At 48.9% G+C, this 18351-nt stretch overlaps 7 protein-coding genes across 7 annotated transcripts; 4 read left to right on the top strand and 3 right to left on the bottom strand.

The window, feature by feature from the left end:
- Positions 1-185: 185 nt before the first annotated feature.
- Positions 186-1249, top strand: EDB82DRAFT_501533 (uncharacterized protein). The gene is made up of 2 exons (XM_025736088.2): positions 186-751; positions 806-1249. The coding sequence occupies exons 1-2, from the start codon at positions 637-639 to the stop codon at positions 1027-1029; spliced, it is 339 nt and encodes a 112-aa protein (XP_025586729.1). The 5' UTR covers positions 186-636; the 3' UTR covers positions 1030-1249.
- Positions 1250-1633: 384 nt separating this feature from the next.
- Positions 1634-2865, top strand: EDB82DRAFT_192341 (mitochondrial carrier domain-containing protein). Its single transcript, XM_025736086.2, has one exon. The coding sequence runs from the start codon at positions 1764-1766 to the stop codon at positions 2604-2606; it is 843 nt and encodes a 280-aa protein (XP_025586728.1). The 5' UTR covers positions 1634-1763; the 3' UTR covers positions 2607-2865.
- On the bottom strand, positions 2752-6710 carry EDB82DRAFT_192336 (uncharacterized protein). Its single transcript, XM_025736085.2, has 6 exons — positions 6224-6710; positions 6081-6162; positions 4704-6012; positions 4447-4657; positions 3183-4399; positions 2752-3125 (listed from the first exon to the last, which is right to left on the bottom strand). The coding sequence occupies exons 1-6, from the start codon at positions 6255-6257 to the stop codon at positions 2898-2900; spliced, it is 3081 nt and encodes a 1026-aa protein (XP_025586727.2). The 5' UTR covers positions 6258-6710; the 3' UTR covers positions 2752-2897.
- Positions 6711-7303: 593 nt separating this feature from the next.
- EDB82DRAFT_501530 (uncharacterized protein) lies at positions 7304-8131 on the bottom strand. Its single transcript, XM_065608646.1, has one exon. It carries the CDS (start codon positions 7709-7711, stop codon positions 7514-7516), a length of 198 nt encoding a protein of 65 aa, XP_065465022.1. The 5' UTR covers positions 7712-8131; the 3' UTR covers positions 7304-7513.
- A 578-nt stretch (positions 8132-8709) lies between these two features.
- On the bottom strand, positions 8710-10825 carry EDB82DRAFT_501529 (P-loop containing nucleoside triphosphate hydrolase protein). The gene is made up of 2 exons (XM_025736084.2): positions 9414-10825; positions 8710-9361 (listed from the first exon to the last, which is right to left on the bottom strand). The coding sequence occupies exons 1-2, from the start codon at positions 10677-10679 to the stop codon at positions 8864-8866; spliced, it is 1764 nt and encodes a 587-aa protein (XP_025586726.2). The 5' UTR covers positions 10680-10825; the 3' UTR covers positions 8710-8863.
- A 917-nt stretch (positions 10826-11742) lies between these two features.
- EDB82DRAFT_427833 (uncharacterized protein) lies at positions 11743-13605 on the top strand (the record flags this gene model as incomplete). The annotated part of the gene is made up of 4 exons (XM_025736083.2): positions 11743-11788; positions 11846-13236; positions 13288-13444; positions 13496-13605. 4 exons carry the CDS (start codon positions 11743-11745, stop codon positions 13603-13605), a joined length of 1704 nt encoding a protein of 567 aa, XP_025586725.2.
- Positions 13606-15263: 1658 nt separating this feature from the next.
- EDB82DRAFT_476099 (uncharacterized protein) lies at positions 15264-16169 on the top strand (the record flags this gene model as incomplete). The annotated part of the gene is made up of 2 exons (XM_025736081.2): positions 15264-15638; positions 15681-16169. The coding sequence occupies 2 exons, from the start codon at positions 15264-15266 to the stop codon at positions 16167-16169; spliced, it is 864 nt and encodes a 287-aa protein (XP_025586723.2).
- Positions 16170-18351: the final 2182 nt, after the last annotated feature.

The following is an 18351-nucleotide window of genomic DNA, read 5'->3' as shown; positions in this document are numbered from 1 at the left end:
GACATGTGTTGAGTGATGTAGTGTTTTGTATCTTGTGTGAGGGATTTGCTATGAGATCATGACGTGCTGTATGGTCACTCGATGATAGACATACGTGAACTGTGCTTGAATTGACTTACAGTTGGCCACCTATGGCAAAATGAACATTGATTTACGGTATTGGTCTCTACATGGCGCAATGAATAGTCCATTTTGTGATGAGTATAGGATACAATTTGCTTGTGAAGTTCATTCAACCTCAACCCCACACTACACGGACACAAGGTAGGTTCACAACAAACAGCCCATATTGTCAACCACAGCCACTCAATTGGGTCCCCCTGGATCTGTCTGTACCTTGCTTCCTCGGCAGGAACTTCGCAAACAGGTCCATAGCCATCCCAATTGGGATAGCATGGTCAGTAGTGGAGAATTGACGCATCGAGTCCATCTTCATTTCAAGGAGAAATGGAATAAAAGAGACGGCGTAAAGTTGATGATGCTCGTGACGTCATTCTCCCGCAAATGGTCGACACTCATACCCGAGGGGAGCAGTATTAAGCTCTTCTCCTCTGCAGTTGTTTTTCCCTCTCCTTCTCATCAATTCATCTAATCCTTCGAAATAATCACTTCACCTTTTCAATAACAACCGCCAATATGATGTCTGCTCGATCCATGATGACTATGCGCTCTGCGCAGGCTAGCAAGATGATCCTTGGACGAGGATTCTTTACCACATCAACACGTCTCGGTCTCAAGGAGTCTTCAACTCGTAAGTTTCACCTTTCATAGAGTAGAGAAAAACTCTTTCTTACACCGCGTACAGAAACCGACGTCGACTACGAGAAGCACAAGCAGGACTCTCTCAAGAAGCAGAAGGAGGGCAGCGGCCACTGGAAGCCCGAGCTCGCTTCTGACAGCGAGGAGGCCGTCAAGGCTGACCGATCGCAAACCGATCCTGCGAAGGACATCAAGAACCTCCAGGAGCGAACCAAGAAGGCGGCTGAGGAGACTCACAAGGCTGGCACCAGCACACGGGATAACATGTAAAAGGTGTTTGACTTATTGATTGATTAAATGAAATGAGCGGTTGACGGTTTGATCAATGGGTTGTTGTTCTGGGAGTTATAAGGTCCGGATGATAGACTGGCAACGTCTGAACAAAATAGTTTATTAATGAGACTTGTCTTGATGACAATATTTCAATGCCGTGACTTAACAATCTGACCTTGGTGATTCCATACAATTGTGAATTTTAGTCAATTGCTTCTCTATTAGGCCAATACAGATAGCTCAATATAGTTTATTTGTTTTGTGTGAGCTTGTCTCTTGGCAATGCGCTCATCATACATTTTTGTGTTGGGAGATAAGTGGTGTTTAAGGCATTGTAACCTTGCTTTCCCAGAACTATCCATACCCCCGAACTCAACATTTTAACCACCAAAAAGATCTGAAAGAATATCCACGGACATGTCACGATATCTTCTATTTCAACGGAAGAAATATCATTTGCATAAACAATTGACGCGTTGGTGATGCAATCAACACTCAACTAATACAGGGTAGCTCCAGTCGCCATGCCCCTCAAGCTAAGCTCCTCTTATCGATAACTCCAAATATTCGAGCTCCTCCAAATCATCAATATTTCGCCGGTCTCGGTCGATCGGTTTAAACCTCCGAAGCTCCCAATATTCTTCTTCCCCCTCCTCCAGGGTCTTGTCCAGTCTATTGATCACCCTTAAACCCTCAAATCGAAAAAAATCTACCGACCACCTCGAAACAACATGTCCACAGATCCGCCATCCTTCCAATCTGCCCTCCTAGCAGGCGCCCTCGCCGGCACAACCGTCGATCTCTCCCTCTTCCCTCTCGACACCCTTAAGACCCGCCTTCAATCCTCAGCCGGCTTCTTTCCCTCGGGAGGATTCAGCGGCATTTATCGTGGTATCGGTTCCGCGCTCGTTGGTTCTGCGCCTGGCGCTGCGTTCTTCTTCTGCACGTATGAAAGCGTGAAGGGCCTTTTGGCTGATAAGGATAATACCTCTGCGCCGGGATGGAAAGCGCCTGTTACGCATATGGCTGCTGCTAGCGCAGGCGAGATTGCTGCTTGTGCTGTGCGTGTGCCGACCGAGGTTGTTAAGCAGCGTGCTCAGGCGGGACAGCATGGTGGTTCCTCGGCTGCTGCGCTGCGAGCTATTCTGTCGAGGTACTCGAGCCATGGGTTCGTTCCCATGTGGCGTGAGCTCTACCGTGGTTGGGGAATTACAGTCTTTCGTGAGGTGCCCTTCACTGTGATCCAATTCCCGCTATGGGAGGCTATGAAATCCTGGGGACGTCGCCGTCGTGGTGGTCGCGAGGTCACTGGTGCTGAGAGCGCTCTTTATGGAAGTATGGCTGGTGGATTCTCTGCGGCGCTTACTACGCCGCTTGACGTGCTCAAGACAAGAGTCATGTTGTCCAAAGAGAGAGTTTCTGTGTCGAGAATATTCAGCCAGATAATGCGCGAGGAGGGTAGTAAGGCATTCTTCGCTGGTCTGGCACCGCGAGTGACATGGATTTCTATAGGAGGTGCGATCTTCTTGGGAAGTTACCAATGGGCTATCAACACGATGAACGGTGTTGCATAGATAATATGGATAACAAAAAACGAAAAAAAAACTGGTGGGCATTGTATGATATCAAGCATGGAGCAAGGCGTCAAGAGGTGGGCGGTCCAAAAGAGATAAAGGCTTAATTTCTCGCTAATGGTATATGCGCCTTGGTGGCATCTAACCTATGTACAAATCTATACACGGTAAAGGGACTCGCTAGAGACAAAAGTCTACCTTTTGGTATATAAAAAGGAGTGCATGAAACATGGAAAGGTACTGGACGGAGTGTCTTCGCGTTTGATATGCAATAGTGCAGGCTGCCTCGAATCAGACAGCTTGAGGTTGAGGTTGAGAAGGACCCTGGCCATTAGTGGTTGCCTCTTCCGTACCAGTGGCCTCTTGGGTTTCCTCAGACCCAGCTGGCTTAGGCTCCAGAGGAGGAGGGAATGGCCGGATTTCCTTTTTGCCGTTGGCCTTGTAATGAAGGACGATATCGTTACCTCCCTTCCAGAGGTGAGTACGGAGAGTGGCCAGGGTTGTCACAGGAGATAGCAGCTAAACAAGTGTCAGCAAACATAATGCCATAGAAAGAGTGAAAAAGGGAGCGCTTACCTGGTCGTTGCAGTATAGTTCCAAATACTCTTCTGGCCTCATAGGGTTCTCCTCGGGTTCCTCAAGCGGGGGCTCGATACGTTCAGCAACGTAGGAGAGGATCTTTCTGACTCGCAACATGCGATTTGCGTTGAGCCTGTTATTTCCATCTGCCGAAGCAATGGCCGGGAGGCTGTCATCCACTGGATACAAGACGAATGAGACCTTGACCGGCTCCTTGAAAGGGAGGATGTTCTGAAGCAAAACATCACCAAGCCACATGGGCGCCTTCTGCTCAATAAGGTCTGCGTCCTTACCAACATCCTCAACAGTGCCTTGGTATAAGTTGGCACTGCCACCCGAAGTCTCCTCCTGGATCACGACTTTGGTTCCAGGCGGTAATTTTAGAACAGGTGTATCGCTGGGCAGACTGGGAACCACTCGGGTCTCGACTGGTTTGTCAGGGTTCTCGGTCAGTTGTCTATCGTACTCCTGATGGATCTTTTGAATGACACCAAAGAAGCTGTCATCAACCTCCTTTTCCTTCTCATGGACAGATGATGACTCAGACTCTTCAGCCTTTTCCTCGACAATAGCAGGCTTCTCCGTCGTGGCTTGAGAAGCTGACCGTGAGAGCTTCTTAGTACCAAATGTCATGCGGAACTTCTTCTTGCCAAATGGGGTGCTTGGTGATTTTGCATTGTCGGCCTTGTCCTTTTCCTTTTCCTTCTCTTTCTCTTTGTCACCATCTATAGACTTTTTCGAATCTGCGTTATCCTGTGTTGGTGTCGATACCATACTAGCTGCCTTGACTGCTGACTCAAGAAGTTGCAGGGGGCTTGTAAAGTAGTCCTCTCTCTCTGTTGAAGGACGGCTGACATGCGACGTTCTCTTCTCTATAGGAGTCATTGGGCTCGTTGCAGCGTTTTCGGGTACATCAGGCAAGCTGTTGGGACCTGACATGATACTAGGGCCAGGTGTCGCCAAACCAATGCCCAATCCTGGAGTATTGGGGTAGAGGTTGGGTTTCGGGGTGACTTGGTCTGCGTTATCCCAGTCTGGAATGGCGGATTTTGGTAATGATATCGACAATGGGGGAGCACCGGCAGTTCCTTCAGAGGTAACTTGTCTGGTTTCGATACCCTCGTTAAGCTTCTGACGATGCGCCTCATCTCTTCTGATTTCTTCATCGATGAGATCGGCAAAGAGATACCGAAGGATCCATTTTCCAAGACTGACTGCGAAGGAGTTAGTTCAACTCATTACAAGTGGTAATCATGCTTACTCCTCTGGTCTTCTCGAAACTCAACGGGTTCTGGCAATTCGAGCTCGTCCGCATATACTTCGGCGTCGAAACAGTTAAAGGGCTCCAGCACAACAGTGAGGTTTCCTGAACTGAGATCGATAGAACACCATGGAGCTACAGCTTCAACGGTGTTGACAAGATGTTCCACATCCTCTAAATGTTGTTTACCGAAGCTCTTTATAGGTTTGCACTGCCAAAGTTAGCGAAGGTCACCATAATATGATAAAACAACGGACCTTGATCAAATCCCATAACAACACATCGCCGGCAGTGTCCGACGTCAACACGCGCCTCCTATCGTTGAGTAGCCTATGCTTGAGCAACCCAAATTGACCTTCAATCGTTTCTTCGGCCACTGCGTGAATTGGTTTAATATCGGACTCTCCTGAATCCATGATAGCTTCTGATCCTTTGCGTGTTGCAGCATCTGTGATGGTGGTGGAATCGGGGTCCAGCCCAGATCGTGCAGGGAAGGAAGCAGCTGCAGAAACGCGCAAGATAGACTCAGCGGGGATTTCTTTCTTAGCAGTTCCGTTAACCGCTGGAGGAGAAGATTCGCGAGGTCTATTGGAGGCGTTTGATGTAGCTCTATGGTGTCGAACTGACTCGGGGAGCTTGATATTGGTATCGGTATCAACATCCTCCCATCGGTTAATCGAGGACCTGTTGGTTGCTGTCCAGATATGACCTCCGGCGGCAACAACCTTGCCCACTCCAATGTGTTCATGTGCAACAGCAAGACTGAGACCATCGTCCATGTCTTCCAGGCTGCCCCGCACATCTGTCTTAGCTACCAGACCGGAGCGATCAGAACTGTAGAAAACACCGAGTGTCGGGTCATCCGAGAAGAGCGACCAGACACTCTCATCGTGCATTGTAAATGTGTACATGCAGCGACCGTTCTTGATACTCCACATCTTGACCGTCTTGTCGGCACTGGCACTAAGAATTGTGTCACCAGCATCATCAATAAGAATGGCGCGAATATTGTCAACATGACCAACAAGTTTAGAGACCTTGTCGCCAGTTCGAGGATCATATAAGCGCACCGTCTTTTCTGGACCACCACTCGCCATGATGTTGCGCCCGACACGCAGGGCATATACAGAACCCTTCTCAGCAATTTCCTCGCCTTGAACATCTATCTCGAGTGTTTTACCGGCGCCATTGAGATCCCACAGGCAGATCTTACGGTCGAGGCCGCCCGAAGCGACCCAGTTTGCGCCCATATCCGGGGGCGGGGTTGTAACACATTTGACATAATCGGCATGCTCGCCTATCGTCTCGACGCGGGTATTATCCTCTTCGGAATGTGGTCGCCAGACTTTCACTGTAAGGTCGGATGAGCCAGAGACGAGGGCTGTGTTGTTCTGCGCAAGGGAAATGTCGTTGATCCAATGCATGTGGGCATGGGTTTGGGCGCGGAATTTGGTCGTGGACTTGGGCTTCTTGTCTTCGGGGGTCGAATCGGTAACGTCGCTACGGTTTTTGAGATCGAGGTTCAAGTCCCAAGCGCATACAATGCCGTCTCGTCCACCTGAGTACCTATGGCGAGATTTGTTAGTTCTGGACAGATAAACATCACAAGGGCCGATACGAGGGAGCTTGCTTACAGAATTGCATTATCATTATCGACGGCGAGGCCATTCACACCTAGACGATGGCCACCTTCGGAGGATTTGGCATTTTCGAGGACTATTACAGCATTAGCAGCTTATTCAGAAGTTCCAGAAGACGAATTGATATCTCGTATTACCATAGCTGATTCTTTGGCGCGCCTTCTTAGCCATGGTGTAATGTGAGAGAGTAAATGTCCAAGGTCAAGTCAAGCATGCGCCGCTGACGGGAAGAGACGTAGCACAAATGACGGCAAGGCACAGGAAACGGTGACCTCAGGAAGACAAAGGCAGACCGTGTGTTGGGATTGACAGGTACGGGTACGGTCCAGTGTCTCTACGTGATGTTGTGCGTACTGAGGCAGTGGTAGTGAAAGTTGGTAGGTCCTGTCGGGGTTCGGGTAAGTGGTGATGATTGCGGAATGCGGGATGGGGAAGCATGGAAAGTGGAGGGCCCGACCACTACTGGCTACCCGCTGTGCTGGGTTAATTAGTGGGCTGGGGTAGAAGAAACTGCCTACTACCGGTACCAAATTGAATAAGTTTAGGTAGGGCACAGAAATCAATAGCTTACGGTATAAAGTGACCATACTACTTCGTCGCTTGTGCTAATAATGTCAAGTTAGGTGAGGTGCAGTGAGCGATGGAACTGAACTGGTGGATGGCTGCAGCTTGACTGCCTTAGTACCAAGGTAACTATGGAGGCGTTCACAGATTCTCTCCAGGGGTTCAATCCTATTCCCAGCCTCTACTTCGGGGCCCGTTGGACAGTTGGACCACTAACTGGAAGGATTGGAAGCCCTGGTCTGGTCAAAGAGGAGAAAAAGTCTCGTGAGCTCTGCTGAACTTGGAAGCTGGAGAAGAGGAAAACAAACCCCTGGACCCCTGTCAATCAATCACATCACACCCAAATACCCGGCCTTCTAACCCGTCAAACAGCGGGGTTGGGGGGTTAGCTAAAGGTCCAATTACGCATTTGATCCAAGCCCAGGGCAACTCTTAATTGATATTCATCCAATCCAATTGAGTCGCATTTCAAGCCCAGAGGCCAGTTCCTTTCCCCTCACCAACGAACTGCTTTCTTTGTTTACTCGTGGTTGTCGATCAGTTGGCTTCTTTTACAAGCAGTCCCTGTCACATCATCATATGTCTCAGATCTTGTGCAGATTGTCATCTACCCACATCCAAATACATGAGAGAGACTGGTTTGATTCCAGACAAGAACAATTCTTAACATAACAATGCGAGTGAATTGGAATCATTTGACTTATAACTAATAAATTGAGAAGTTGGTAAACTCCAGGTAACTCGTTGCTACAGAAAAAGCCCTTCCTCCATACTCCGCATTCCCAAATTCAAACCCGTGTTACTCCGACCGAATCGAATCATTCCCGTTACCCTCCCTTCTTGTTCCCTTGTAGACTGTTCCCTCACTGGCAAACGCAGCATCCGACTGAGCACCACCGCGACGACCTGAATCGGCTGGGCTTGTTTTCACACTGAGAGCAGTCGTCGTCGACCTTTGTGATATCTTCCTTTCTCCCAGCACAGTCCTCTCGGTAACATCTTGTGTTGCCGCGCAAGACGCGATGCCCGCAACGGTGCTCGATTGATGTTTTGGTGCACATTGTGACTGGTAGTAGTGGTTTTGAGTTTGAGAGTGTCGATAAAGCTCGTAGAGATTGGTTTGGTTGGACACCGATGGATGTGTGGAATCGCCAGTCGGGTACAATGCTATGAAGTTTTTGCCTTCTTTTTTGAGATTTGAAGGGATGAAATGGACGAAAGGACAGTTACTGATTTGATGCGCGAGGATTATTGAAAGTTGGTGGTGGTGGTGGTGGTACGTCTCTCGGCTCTATGCCTGGTTCAAGCTGGATGTACTTCAAGTTGCTCGATCAGCCTTTTACTAAAAGGTGTACGATACAAAGTCTTTTGACAGTAAAAATGAGGACAATGTAAAAGTAAAGTTTTCCAAGTAAATAGAAAGAATCAATTGACCTCCAAGAGCCAAAAAGGGCATGACGCGGACTATGGCCCCAACGGGAAGAAGGGAGTGAAGCTCGTGACGCGGCTTCGGCCAATGGCTGTACTCAGGGTGTGGTAGATATTGCACTTGGGAAGCATGCCGAGACCTCCGGTTTGGATACGAGCTCTGTTTTTACTGATACGATTCTAGGCTAAATCATATGAGGAAGTTGAGGCTGTGGTCTGAAACTCGATTTGGGCAGTCGCTCGATTTCTCCAAGTGGCTCGCTGAGTGTTGGCCGATCAAACCATGTTGAACTTCGCATCAAGTCACAGATTCGGCTAAAACGCACCTGACACTGTCGATCTCTCAAATCAATCGACAGACGGGTACCTACACTTCAGTAAAACTGCCAACCTTATTTGTGTCGGCAGGTATCGATTTAATGCTAATCAGTCATCCCTGGCGACAGGTTGGTTGCTGATGGGCAACCTCTAGTAATGCAGGTGAAAGGAACGACCAAAAAGTGGAAATGAGAAAGGGCATACTAGTAACACTCTAAGGGTCAACCGGAATTTTATAGTTAGACATAACTCATCCTCAATAGATGATAGGTAGCAAATGTTTCACACGAAATTAGACACTTGAACGAAGCAATTGAAACGAAAAGGTCTGTCTATGATCCTGCCGTAGCTGGGTACATTCATTACATTTTGCAAAACCTAACGCCGTGCTTGAAGCCTTCCATTTACACTGACAGCCAATTTCACTGCCCACCACATTTACCTTTTCCATTAGGTGCTTAGGCCATTTACCTGGTAAACTTGTTACCCTGGTTTTGTCGTGGCTGGCTGCCGTATGCCCTACGGCCCTGCTGCTTCTTGTCTCTGCTCATACTGGCGCCGAGAGTGATATCAACACGAGGAGGCACCGAGAAACCGAAGCTCTTGGCGACCTTGGCAAGATCCAACTTGTTAATGTCAAAGACGCTGCGCAACGAGTGCGAAGCGTAGGCGTGTAGGTAGCTGCGGTAACCGTCCTTGGCGCTCTTGTTCAGGTAGTAGTTCTGGGTGATGAGCTTCTCAAGTTGAGACTGAACGTTGGTGATCTTGTTGGCGGGGAATTCAAACTCGGTGACGGGGACACGAGCGGCCTTGAGATGCGACAAGAAACCGACCTCGTTGGGCTGAAGGAACATGAGTGATCGGCCCTTGTTGTTGCTGCCTCGAGCGGTTCGACCGACACGGTGAATGTAGTCACGAGGGTCATCCGGGGGGTCGAACTGGACAATCCAATCAACAGAAGGAATCTATCTTCAAGTTAGTAAAGTATTTATAGAGTAATTCGGGTATAACACGTACATCAAGACCACGAGCGGCAACATCAGTGCAGATCAGGGTACCCTGCTTAGCGTTACAGAATTCGAAGAAGGTGTTGGTTCGCTTCTGCTGCTTCTGCTTGCCGTGGAGGTCAAGGACAGGAAGGTCGATGTAGTTGAGGAGTTCGGCATGGTATTTCACACAAGCGCAGCTACTGAAGAAGACAATGATCTTCTTCTTAAGGTTGCGCTTGAGGAAAGAGAAGAGTAGAAGGAATCGCTTGTCGGCGTCGCAAAGAACGTAGCCCTGCTCGAGACCCTCCACAGTACTGTACTGCTTCTCCTCGTCAACGTTGATGTATAGGGGACCAGGTCGCAGCGAGATACGAGCAAGATCCTCGACCTTGGTTGTTTGAGTGGCGGAGAAGAGCATAGTCTGTCGGTCCTCCTTGGGAAGGACCTTGATGATCTGTCGCATTTCATCTTCGAAACCAATCTCGAGAATTCGATCGGCCTCATCGATAACAAGAGACTTGAGGTTCTTGAAAACGAAAGGTGTGTTTTGAAGATGATCGAGGAGTCGACCAGGGGTGGCGATAAGCAAGTTAACACCCTTGGCGAGCTTTTCGGCCTCAGCGCGACGGTTTGCGCCTCCAATGACGATACCGTATGTTTGAGAGTGGTGTGCCATGAGCTCACGGGCAACGCCAAAGATCTGTAGGGCCAACTCGCGTGTGGGAGAAACAACAATGACACCGGTACCGTTGCGAGGCTTGAAGCGCAGAGAGCTCAACATCTCGATAACAGGAATCAAAAAGGCCAAAGTCTTTCCGGAACCAGTCTTGGCAGCACCGAGAACATCGCGACCAGCCAGGGAAGGGGGAATACCTCTCCTCTGGATCTCAGTCATCTTGGTGAACTTCATCTCCTTGATGGCCTTCATGGTCTTCTCGGAAAGGTTGAGCTCCTCGAATGATTGCGCCTCAGCACCAGCAACCGGGGGTAATGTGAGCTTTCCACCGTCAGGCAGATCTGTGTTGTCCTCGGCCTTGTCCTCCTCCTCCTCCTCCTCATCGTCAGACTTTGAGGCCTTGGCGTCCTCATCGGCTTCGTCGCTCTCGTCCTCGACCTCCTTCAAAGCCTCTTCCTCGTCGGAAGAATCGACCTCGGGCTCATCGCGGGGCTCGGGTTCGGCGCGCTTGACTTTCTTTGACTTTTTGTCGGAAATGGAAGAAGACTTCTTTCCTTTTGAAGGCTTGACACCATTGGCGTCCTTAAACTTGCGCTTCTTGCTGCCGGCGAAATCCATTTTGTTTTGCGCTTGAGATAGGTATCCTGAATAACTGATCGTCTTAGCAGCGTCTCGAATCGAGAACTTTTTTTCAGCGATAAGGAAAAGTCTTGGACGATAACGGTGACTGGTTTTTCCGTGCCCGACCCGACTCAACTCAGCTGTCGACTTTGTAGTAGAAATTCCCCGCAGTGGAGCAGCGGCAAATGTTGCTGTAAGCTTGCTATTATAGGACTAGTCTAATGTATGTCTATATCTCCCAAAAGAGCTCATCAAATGGGTAGTATTTTGAGTTGAATTGATCGAGATGCAGGTTGGTACAGAGTGTGGTTTATAGCTTTATTGCTTTCTTATAATATTGCAAAATGAGACAAGTCTGACTCACAACAGACAGAAAGACCTAGCCCTTCTATTAGGTTCACACAAAACTTAGTGAGCTTATGGGGAAAACTGAAGGTCGAGATCAGGCACAAAATTCGATAAATTCCAGCGTAAAGTTTTGCATCGCAAATGGAGACTGAAATATTCGCTCAGGGTTTTCTGTGATGTACTTAGTGGAGGATTGTCACTCAAGTTCCCAATGTGGCTTAGCCTTTAGTCACGCTACACTGCAGGTACTGTAGGCACTGTACCTTCGCGCTCGGGTCGTCCTTCATTTCTATGAACCTCCACTGATTCTTCCAAATCAGATTCCTCCCTCCTCAATCTCATCTGCGCCTTCGAGACATTACCCCTTTCGTGGCTAGAGACTCTGTATCTCACTACCGTCGCGAGCGCATCAGCCTTCTTACGCGACCCGAGACATTTATTGGCGATCTGTCAATATCCTTTCTTTCTTCATCTGTATTGACCTTGTCATCGCAAATTCTTGATTTCCATTTGGACCTCGAAACTTGACCGGCAGATCCGTCGAGTCATCGCGAAGCCTACGTCAGAAAAGCTTATCTTATCCGTCGCTTTTGGTACAAATTGCCATCTCCTGGCTAAGCTAGACTTTATTTTTTTCTTGAATCATCAAGTCCACCATTTTCTGGTATACCCCCACGGCAAAAACTAGTTTCTGTTGTAACCCACTAGCAACATGACGGACTCTCGCCCTGATATCCAGAGCATTCTGGCTGCGCTCGGTAAGTTGAAAGAACTAACAGATTTCAGGCCATTCGCGCTTACTGACTTGTCTGTAGCATCCCAGCGGCCCCCGACAGGAACACCTACCCAAACACCACCTGGCGCCCCCAGTCAGGCATACCCTCCCCCGCCCGCGTCTACGCAGCCCGCGGCCGCATACCAGCAACCGCCTATGAACCCCGGCGGCTATGGCGCACCTGGCTACAATGGCCTTCCTGCACCATCTTCTAGCGGAAACCTCGACTTGAGCTCGATTCGGCCTGTTAACTCAGGCACATTGAGTATTACCGATGCGATCGCTCAAGCCAAGGCTTACGCCGCTGAGAAGGGAGTGACATCTTACGACCGCCCCTTGGTTTATGCCTCCGAAAACCGAGGACCCGATCGAGGATACAACCGCTCACGATCGCGATCACCTGCTCGCGATGAGTTTCGTGATGGTGTGAACCCCTACAGAGATGAACGACGCGGTGGTGACCGTGGCGCACATAGTCGAGGCTATGACCGGGATCGTTCTTACTCGCCCGGTCCCCGTGGCCGCAACTTCTCCCCCCGGGAAGGAAACGGACGGGAGAGGTCCCCATTGAGAGGGGGAGATGATAATTCCGAAACTATTCAAATTGAGTCGAGCCTCGTAGGCCTCATTATTGGCAGACAAGGAGAGAATCTCCGTCGCATAGAGGCAGACTCTAACTGCCGTGTCCAATTTTTGGCCCCGACCGATGGTGGACCGGGTCCTTATAGACAGTGCAAAATCTCTGGGCCAAGACACCGCCGCGGTGAAGTGAAGGATGCGATCAACCGTATCATAGAGGATAGTGGCATGGGCGCCCTGAACCGCCCCGAGAAGCCTCGTGATCCTAACAAGGGCGGCGCAACCGCTCTACGTGAAGGAGAAGACCACATGCAAATTATGGTCCCTGATAGGACAGTTGGTTTGATTATTGGACGTGGTGGAGAAACTATTCGTGACCTTCAAGAGCGCTCCGGCTGTCACATCAATATTGTTGGTGAATCCAAGAGCGTGAATGGATTACGACCTGTCAACCTCATTGGTACCCGCGAGGCTGCTGCCCGTGCCAAGGATTTCATTATGGAAATCGTTGACAGTGATAGTCGAGGCGATGCGCCCCCGCCTGTCAAGAAACTTGGTGGTGGAGGATCCGCACCTCCTGCTCGCCATGATGGCCCCCAGCAAAGGGATATGGGCGGTTCAGGTGGTCCTGACAAGATCAACGACGCTGTCTATGTGCCCTCGGATGCGGTAGGTATGATCATTGGCAAAGGCGGCGAGACGATCCGTGAGATGCAGAACACTACTGGGTGTAAGATTAATGTCGCCCAATCTTCTGGACCTGGTGAGACTCAGAGGGAGATTGCCTTGATCGGCTCTCGCGATAGCATTGCCCGAGCCAAGCAGGCAATCGATGAGAAGGTGGATGCAGTGGTAAGTTCTACCCTGTCATGATGACCTTTGTTCAGCACCTAATATTTGTAGCGACAGAAAGGAAGTGGCCCACGAGGCGGAGGCGGCGGTGGCCGTGGACACCAGGATCTTGACAGACCCAGCTACTCTCAACAGCAAACACCCAGTGCCCCTACTAACCAGCCTCCTCAACAGGCTCCAGCCGACGGATCGGACCCATATGCCCAGTGTAAGTCTTTGATGAAGTCCCTTGGGCCTCGACCAACACTAACTGAAACAGACGGTGGCTACCAAAACTACGTTGCGTTGTGGTACCAGTCTTTGGTATTCCAGCAACAGCAAGGTGGTCAAGGTGCCCCCCCTGCCGGCGCTCCTGCACCAGGGGCATAGTGATGTCTCGTCTGCTCGCGCGTGCTTGGGTGACCTTGATCGAGCTCTTCTTCGCAATTGCCGCGGAGTGAGGGCACCATCTGTGGTTCGATTGACACCATGCCAATGCCTTTGACACTCTTGACACCTCATGGCCCGTTGATACGACCCACGACTGTACATCATACGTTTTCGTTTCCTTTTTCCTGAGAACTACTTGGACTCAACTTCTTTGATGACGTATATCATTTGACTCGACCGTCTTTGACGACATTAATACTGGGATGCATAGCAAGTGCAACGTCCATGACCGTACTGCTTCACCATCATCCGATCTTATCTAGGCGCTATTTCGACTCGGTGCTGAATGCTTCTCGAACACAGTCTGCAGGCCTCGTACTTGTTGGCTTTCTCACAATCATGGTGCTTGTGGTTTGACGGCTCACGACTAACGCAGTGATGACATGTGCGATCTTTGATGCCTGCTCATCCATCGGTCTGACGTTCATCCTGAAACCTGCAACCTGCAACCTGTCGTGATGCGGTTGAGTTGTGAATTGGTCACTTGAATCTCTTGAAAGTCATCCCTCAGCCCGAACTAGACAGTAGTGTCTTGCTGGACGTGAGCCCGATCGTACTTATACTCTTTTCCAGCCAGACCTGTGCGTTCTTGGATGAAATCGATTGTGTCGTGCAAGTGGTTTCATTGTATCTGCATGTGTGTTGCGTGCCATGCGCATGGCTGACTACGTTGGCGGGTTACGCTTTCATCTACGATTTCTTTGAGTCTGGCTTCAACTCCGGACTGTTTCTCATCATTGCATGCATGTCATGAGGAGAGGGAAATGTATCTTCTTAGGACGGGGGATTGGAGAAATGGAGTTGAGGGTTTAGTTGCATTGTATTACCACCGTAACATATTGTTAGCCTTTTACAGCCGTGGGATTCCACGAGTTTTTAATAATGTGCCTTTTTATTTGAAGTGAAACGCTTGAAAGAAATGCGTTTAGAAACGATGATTCGGCAGTCATCACACCAGTGGCCTTCCTCTAAACCTGAGATCCGAGTATTGGCCATATGATAATCCTGCTCCGCAATCCGTTAGATGCCTCAGTAGTAGGCGGGGCTCATAATGACAGCACGAGCAAGATCTCATTGAAAGTCCAGGATTGTCTTCAGCCTCTTTCACGAGCCGCAGTTGGACCTTGGTTCAAATTAAGGGTTTCCCTTGGTCTTTCCCTAGGTATGGACATTTCGTATTGATGTTGCATGTAACTTCCCCCGCAGTTCTCAAGATAGAAAGTACTAATGGAAGGTGACACCTGATATGGCCGTGCAATATTAAAGATTCAGATAGTGTGCTGCCAGTGTGTGTTGTTGGATCAAAGAGTTACTGGACCAGAACTCGAATCGTCCTCGTTTGTTAACAGGAGTTTCTCATATATCGATAACTTTATTTCTGGCCTGACTTGATTGATAATTACCTGCCTACCTCCAAGGCAGAGTAGAAAATTCGATACCTACCAAGTTAGGTATGTCAGAATGCCTTCGTTTCGCTGCCTTATGTGCCTGCCCATCTACTAAGATAGAATAAATATCCTAAGATATGATCTAAGAAATGATCAGATTGCCCACATATTTCGTCTCTTATTATATCTGAGTGGATACTTGCCTACATAATGAGGCAGGAAGTTATCAAGGTCAAGGTCGAGGTAGGAGCCCTTTGCCTCAATGACATTCTTTCCTTGTTCAAAACCGAGTGCCTCCTCTTCATCCATGGCCGCCTGAATTTCTTTCTTTCTTTCTCACAACATACCCATAACATATCAACACCAACACTCTTTTTCGACATTCTAAAAATCATCACACTCGTGTTTATCGCCTTCAACATGTCTCGTCGATCACCTGGACAGCAGCCGCTTGCCTGGTACCGGGACTCATATCCAGATGTCGAACTACAAGACCGTCGCGATTCTGAAGCGGACGAAGAGAGAATATACGAGCTCGAATACAGGACACACCGAGTCACGCGCTTCCAATGCTGCCGCTGCGACGTATGCAATAGCGTCTTGGAGACAACACGTACCCGCGAATAGGATTCCAAAGAAAATTGCTTTGTCTCAGATAAACGTTGCTACAACTGCACGTTCAGACTCTCATGGCAACCAGCAACACTCGATGACAAGTCTCTACAAGAAATATACGCTAGAACGTATGACAACTATGATGCGAAGCTGGAGAAAAGGACACTGGCTACGGGCCGTCGACACTACTTCCAACTGGATTTACTCGCCATCCGTATTAACTCTCGCCTGGTTTTGCCTATGTCTGCGGCTGGTCTATACCATATACAAGACCTGCAAGCCGAGAGAAGAAGGACGCACGAACCGCAAATAGTTACTGGCCCCGTGGGAATTGACCCATTGATGATCCCAAACACCGGGCCGCCAAGCATCTATAATGGGGGGTATTGGGCTAACGCGCAATCATTTCTCCGGATACTTCAAAGACGGTCACACGACCGTTCGCAAACCAACGCAGAAGTCTGGCTCGCTAGGATGATGGCGAGGAGAAGGATGAGATGATGATGATGTAGTGTTTAGGAAGCAGACAATTACTGCAGCAATACAGCGTACTGATATTCCCGATAACCAAGATTCTTCTGTGTGCAGTGCGGTAGGGTGTTTATGTTGTTTAGATCATCGGGTGGTTTTTCACGATTTCCAAATTCTAACTTTTTCTTTCCCTCGCCTCTGTGTCATAGAAGGTAGGGTCCAGAGAAACAACCAGGTTCTCACACAACACAAAAGCACTTCTGCACAACAAGAAATCACTACGAAGACCAAGCTGTCAGTTGTTAACTTGCTCAGCTTCTCATACGCCCTCATCCCTGTTGCTGATATAGATTCTACAACGACGCAGAAGCCTGCAGGCATGCCACACTCCGCTCTTCCAACTGCCTCTGTTGGCAGTGCCCTTAGCTATTTAGACTATATTCTTAGGTTATTCTTTATCTTAGACCATACTCTTAATTGAGTATTTGCTTTTGTATCCTAAAGCTTAGGTAGGGGTCAATCTTCTGGTCACCAAGGCGACGAAGATGCCATCGCCTCGCTAGATTTTGAGAAATTATGCCTTGCCAAGACGGTTCCATACTATAACACGCATCGCCTTTCTGGATATGCCCACACACCTCGCCCAATCACTGAGATCGGTTTATCTTGGTTCATTACTTGCGATTTGTTCGAAGATCCTCTACCTCCCCTTGGCAATCGTGCACACCTACTATTCCACAAGATAAAGACCTTCCAGCAGATTGTCGAAAAGCGGAAGGAGTATTAGGACTACCGAAGAGACAGGAGGAGTAAAGGACGGTTATCGCGCGTTTAAGTTCAGTGACATGCTGGTTATTGAAGCGCCTATATTACCTATAAATGTGCTGGTCCTGGATCCGACGGAACCTCCTCTTGGACTTGACATAGCTTGGGTAGCAGCCGACCAGTTGATAGGAGGTCTGCTGACCTCAAATGAAAGATACTCGGCTAGTTGCGGTTGGGCTTTTGGTTTATAGACAATGTGCGGTGTTTTGACTTGCAGAGATACTACCTTGCCAGGTCTTGTTAAAACTCTACCTAGTTGTGTGACTGACTTACTGATTTCGTCCCTGATGCTTTGAGTGACACTTAGGGTCCTGCTTGAGCATGCCTTGCCAATCTTGATGTCGACGGGTCCTATTCTGCTGAGGCCTTCTAAAAGGAGCAAACCCGCCGGACAAGTCTTGAAGAGGCTCGTTGTGATGAACCGCTAGACCTCAGAAGTCTACTCTGTTACTCACTGCTGTGCCACTGACACTAGGCACGAGAGAGTTCCAAATACAGTGTAACTAGATATCAACAAGGTCTCTGGATGAAACCGACGGACTCTCAGCCCAGAAGCATAAAAACTGGCGAGAGAAGCGTGGGAGAAGCTTCAACTACGCTCGTAGAGCGTTTGTTTCGTGCCTGAGGTGACGCCGCAGGGACAATTAGCAGCAAAGCTACGACCAGCGGGTTTCATCAAGGTCCGGTGGATGTCTCGAGAATTCCAGTGTCGACGACGGATTTAACAAGTTTCGGAGTTTGGGCTTGTTAGTACTGCCCGACTTGACTTGACTAATGTTAGCTTGCAGTAGTAGCATGTCATGTCATGTCAGGTACCGCGGGTTAGATGTCATAGTGGTGCGAAGCTACTTTTAGTATGCCAATAGTTAGTTAACGGATCTCTGTAACGACAATAGTTAGTAAACTAGGAATGTTGATAAGTGCAGCATCGATGATAAGCTTGCAGTAGTAGTGACGATCTCGTACCAGAAAAGTAGTAATCCTACCTCTTTTATGAAACTCCCTACCCAGTTTGGGGAAAGAGGGCGAGGCGCGAAAGGCTGTTGCCATGAAACGTCGTGTAGCGTTGAAGAGACCCGAGGAGATGGTAGAATCTTGGTGTTTGCCAAGAAAAGCCTGCCATGACCAAGAAGCAGGATCGTCGTACGTGTTGGATTGATGGATGATTGCTTTAGTGTCTTGTTGCGCTTCAAAGGCGTCAGTCTCTCGGGAGCGCGGCGCTGAAGAGCGGGATACCGATGACATGGACAGCCAAGCCTCCTCAAAGTTGCCCCTGGCTTGTTTTCTCTAACACGACACACATCTTAATGAATTTACCACCTTTTTAGAATTACAAATAAATGTTTTGATCACAAGTGGTGGTTTTGTTATGAAGTCAGTGGCAGAA

The sequence above is a fragment of the Fusarium venenatum genome, assembly GCF_020744135.1.
Source record: "Fusarium venenatum strain MPI-CAGE-CH-0201 chromosome Unknown EDB82scaffold_2, whole genome shotgun sequence".
Taxonomy (NCBI): domain Eukaryota; kingdom Fungi; phylum Ascomycota; class Sordariomycetes; order Hypocreales; family Nectriaceae; genus Fusarium; species Fusarium venenatum.
Note: the sequence above shows the minus strand (reverse complement) of the source record. Positions and strands in the feature narration are given on the sequence as shown.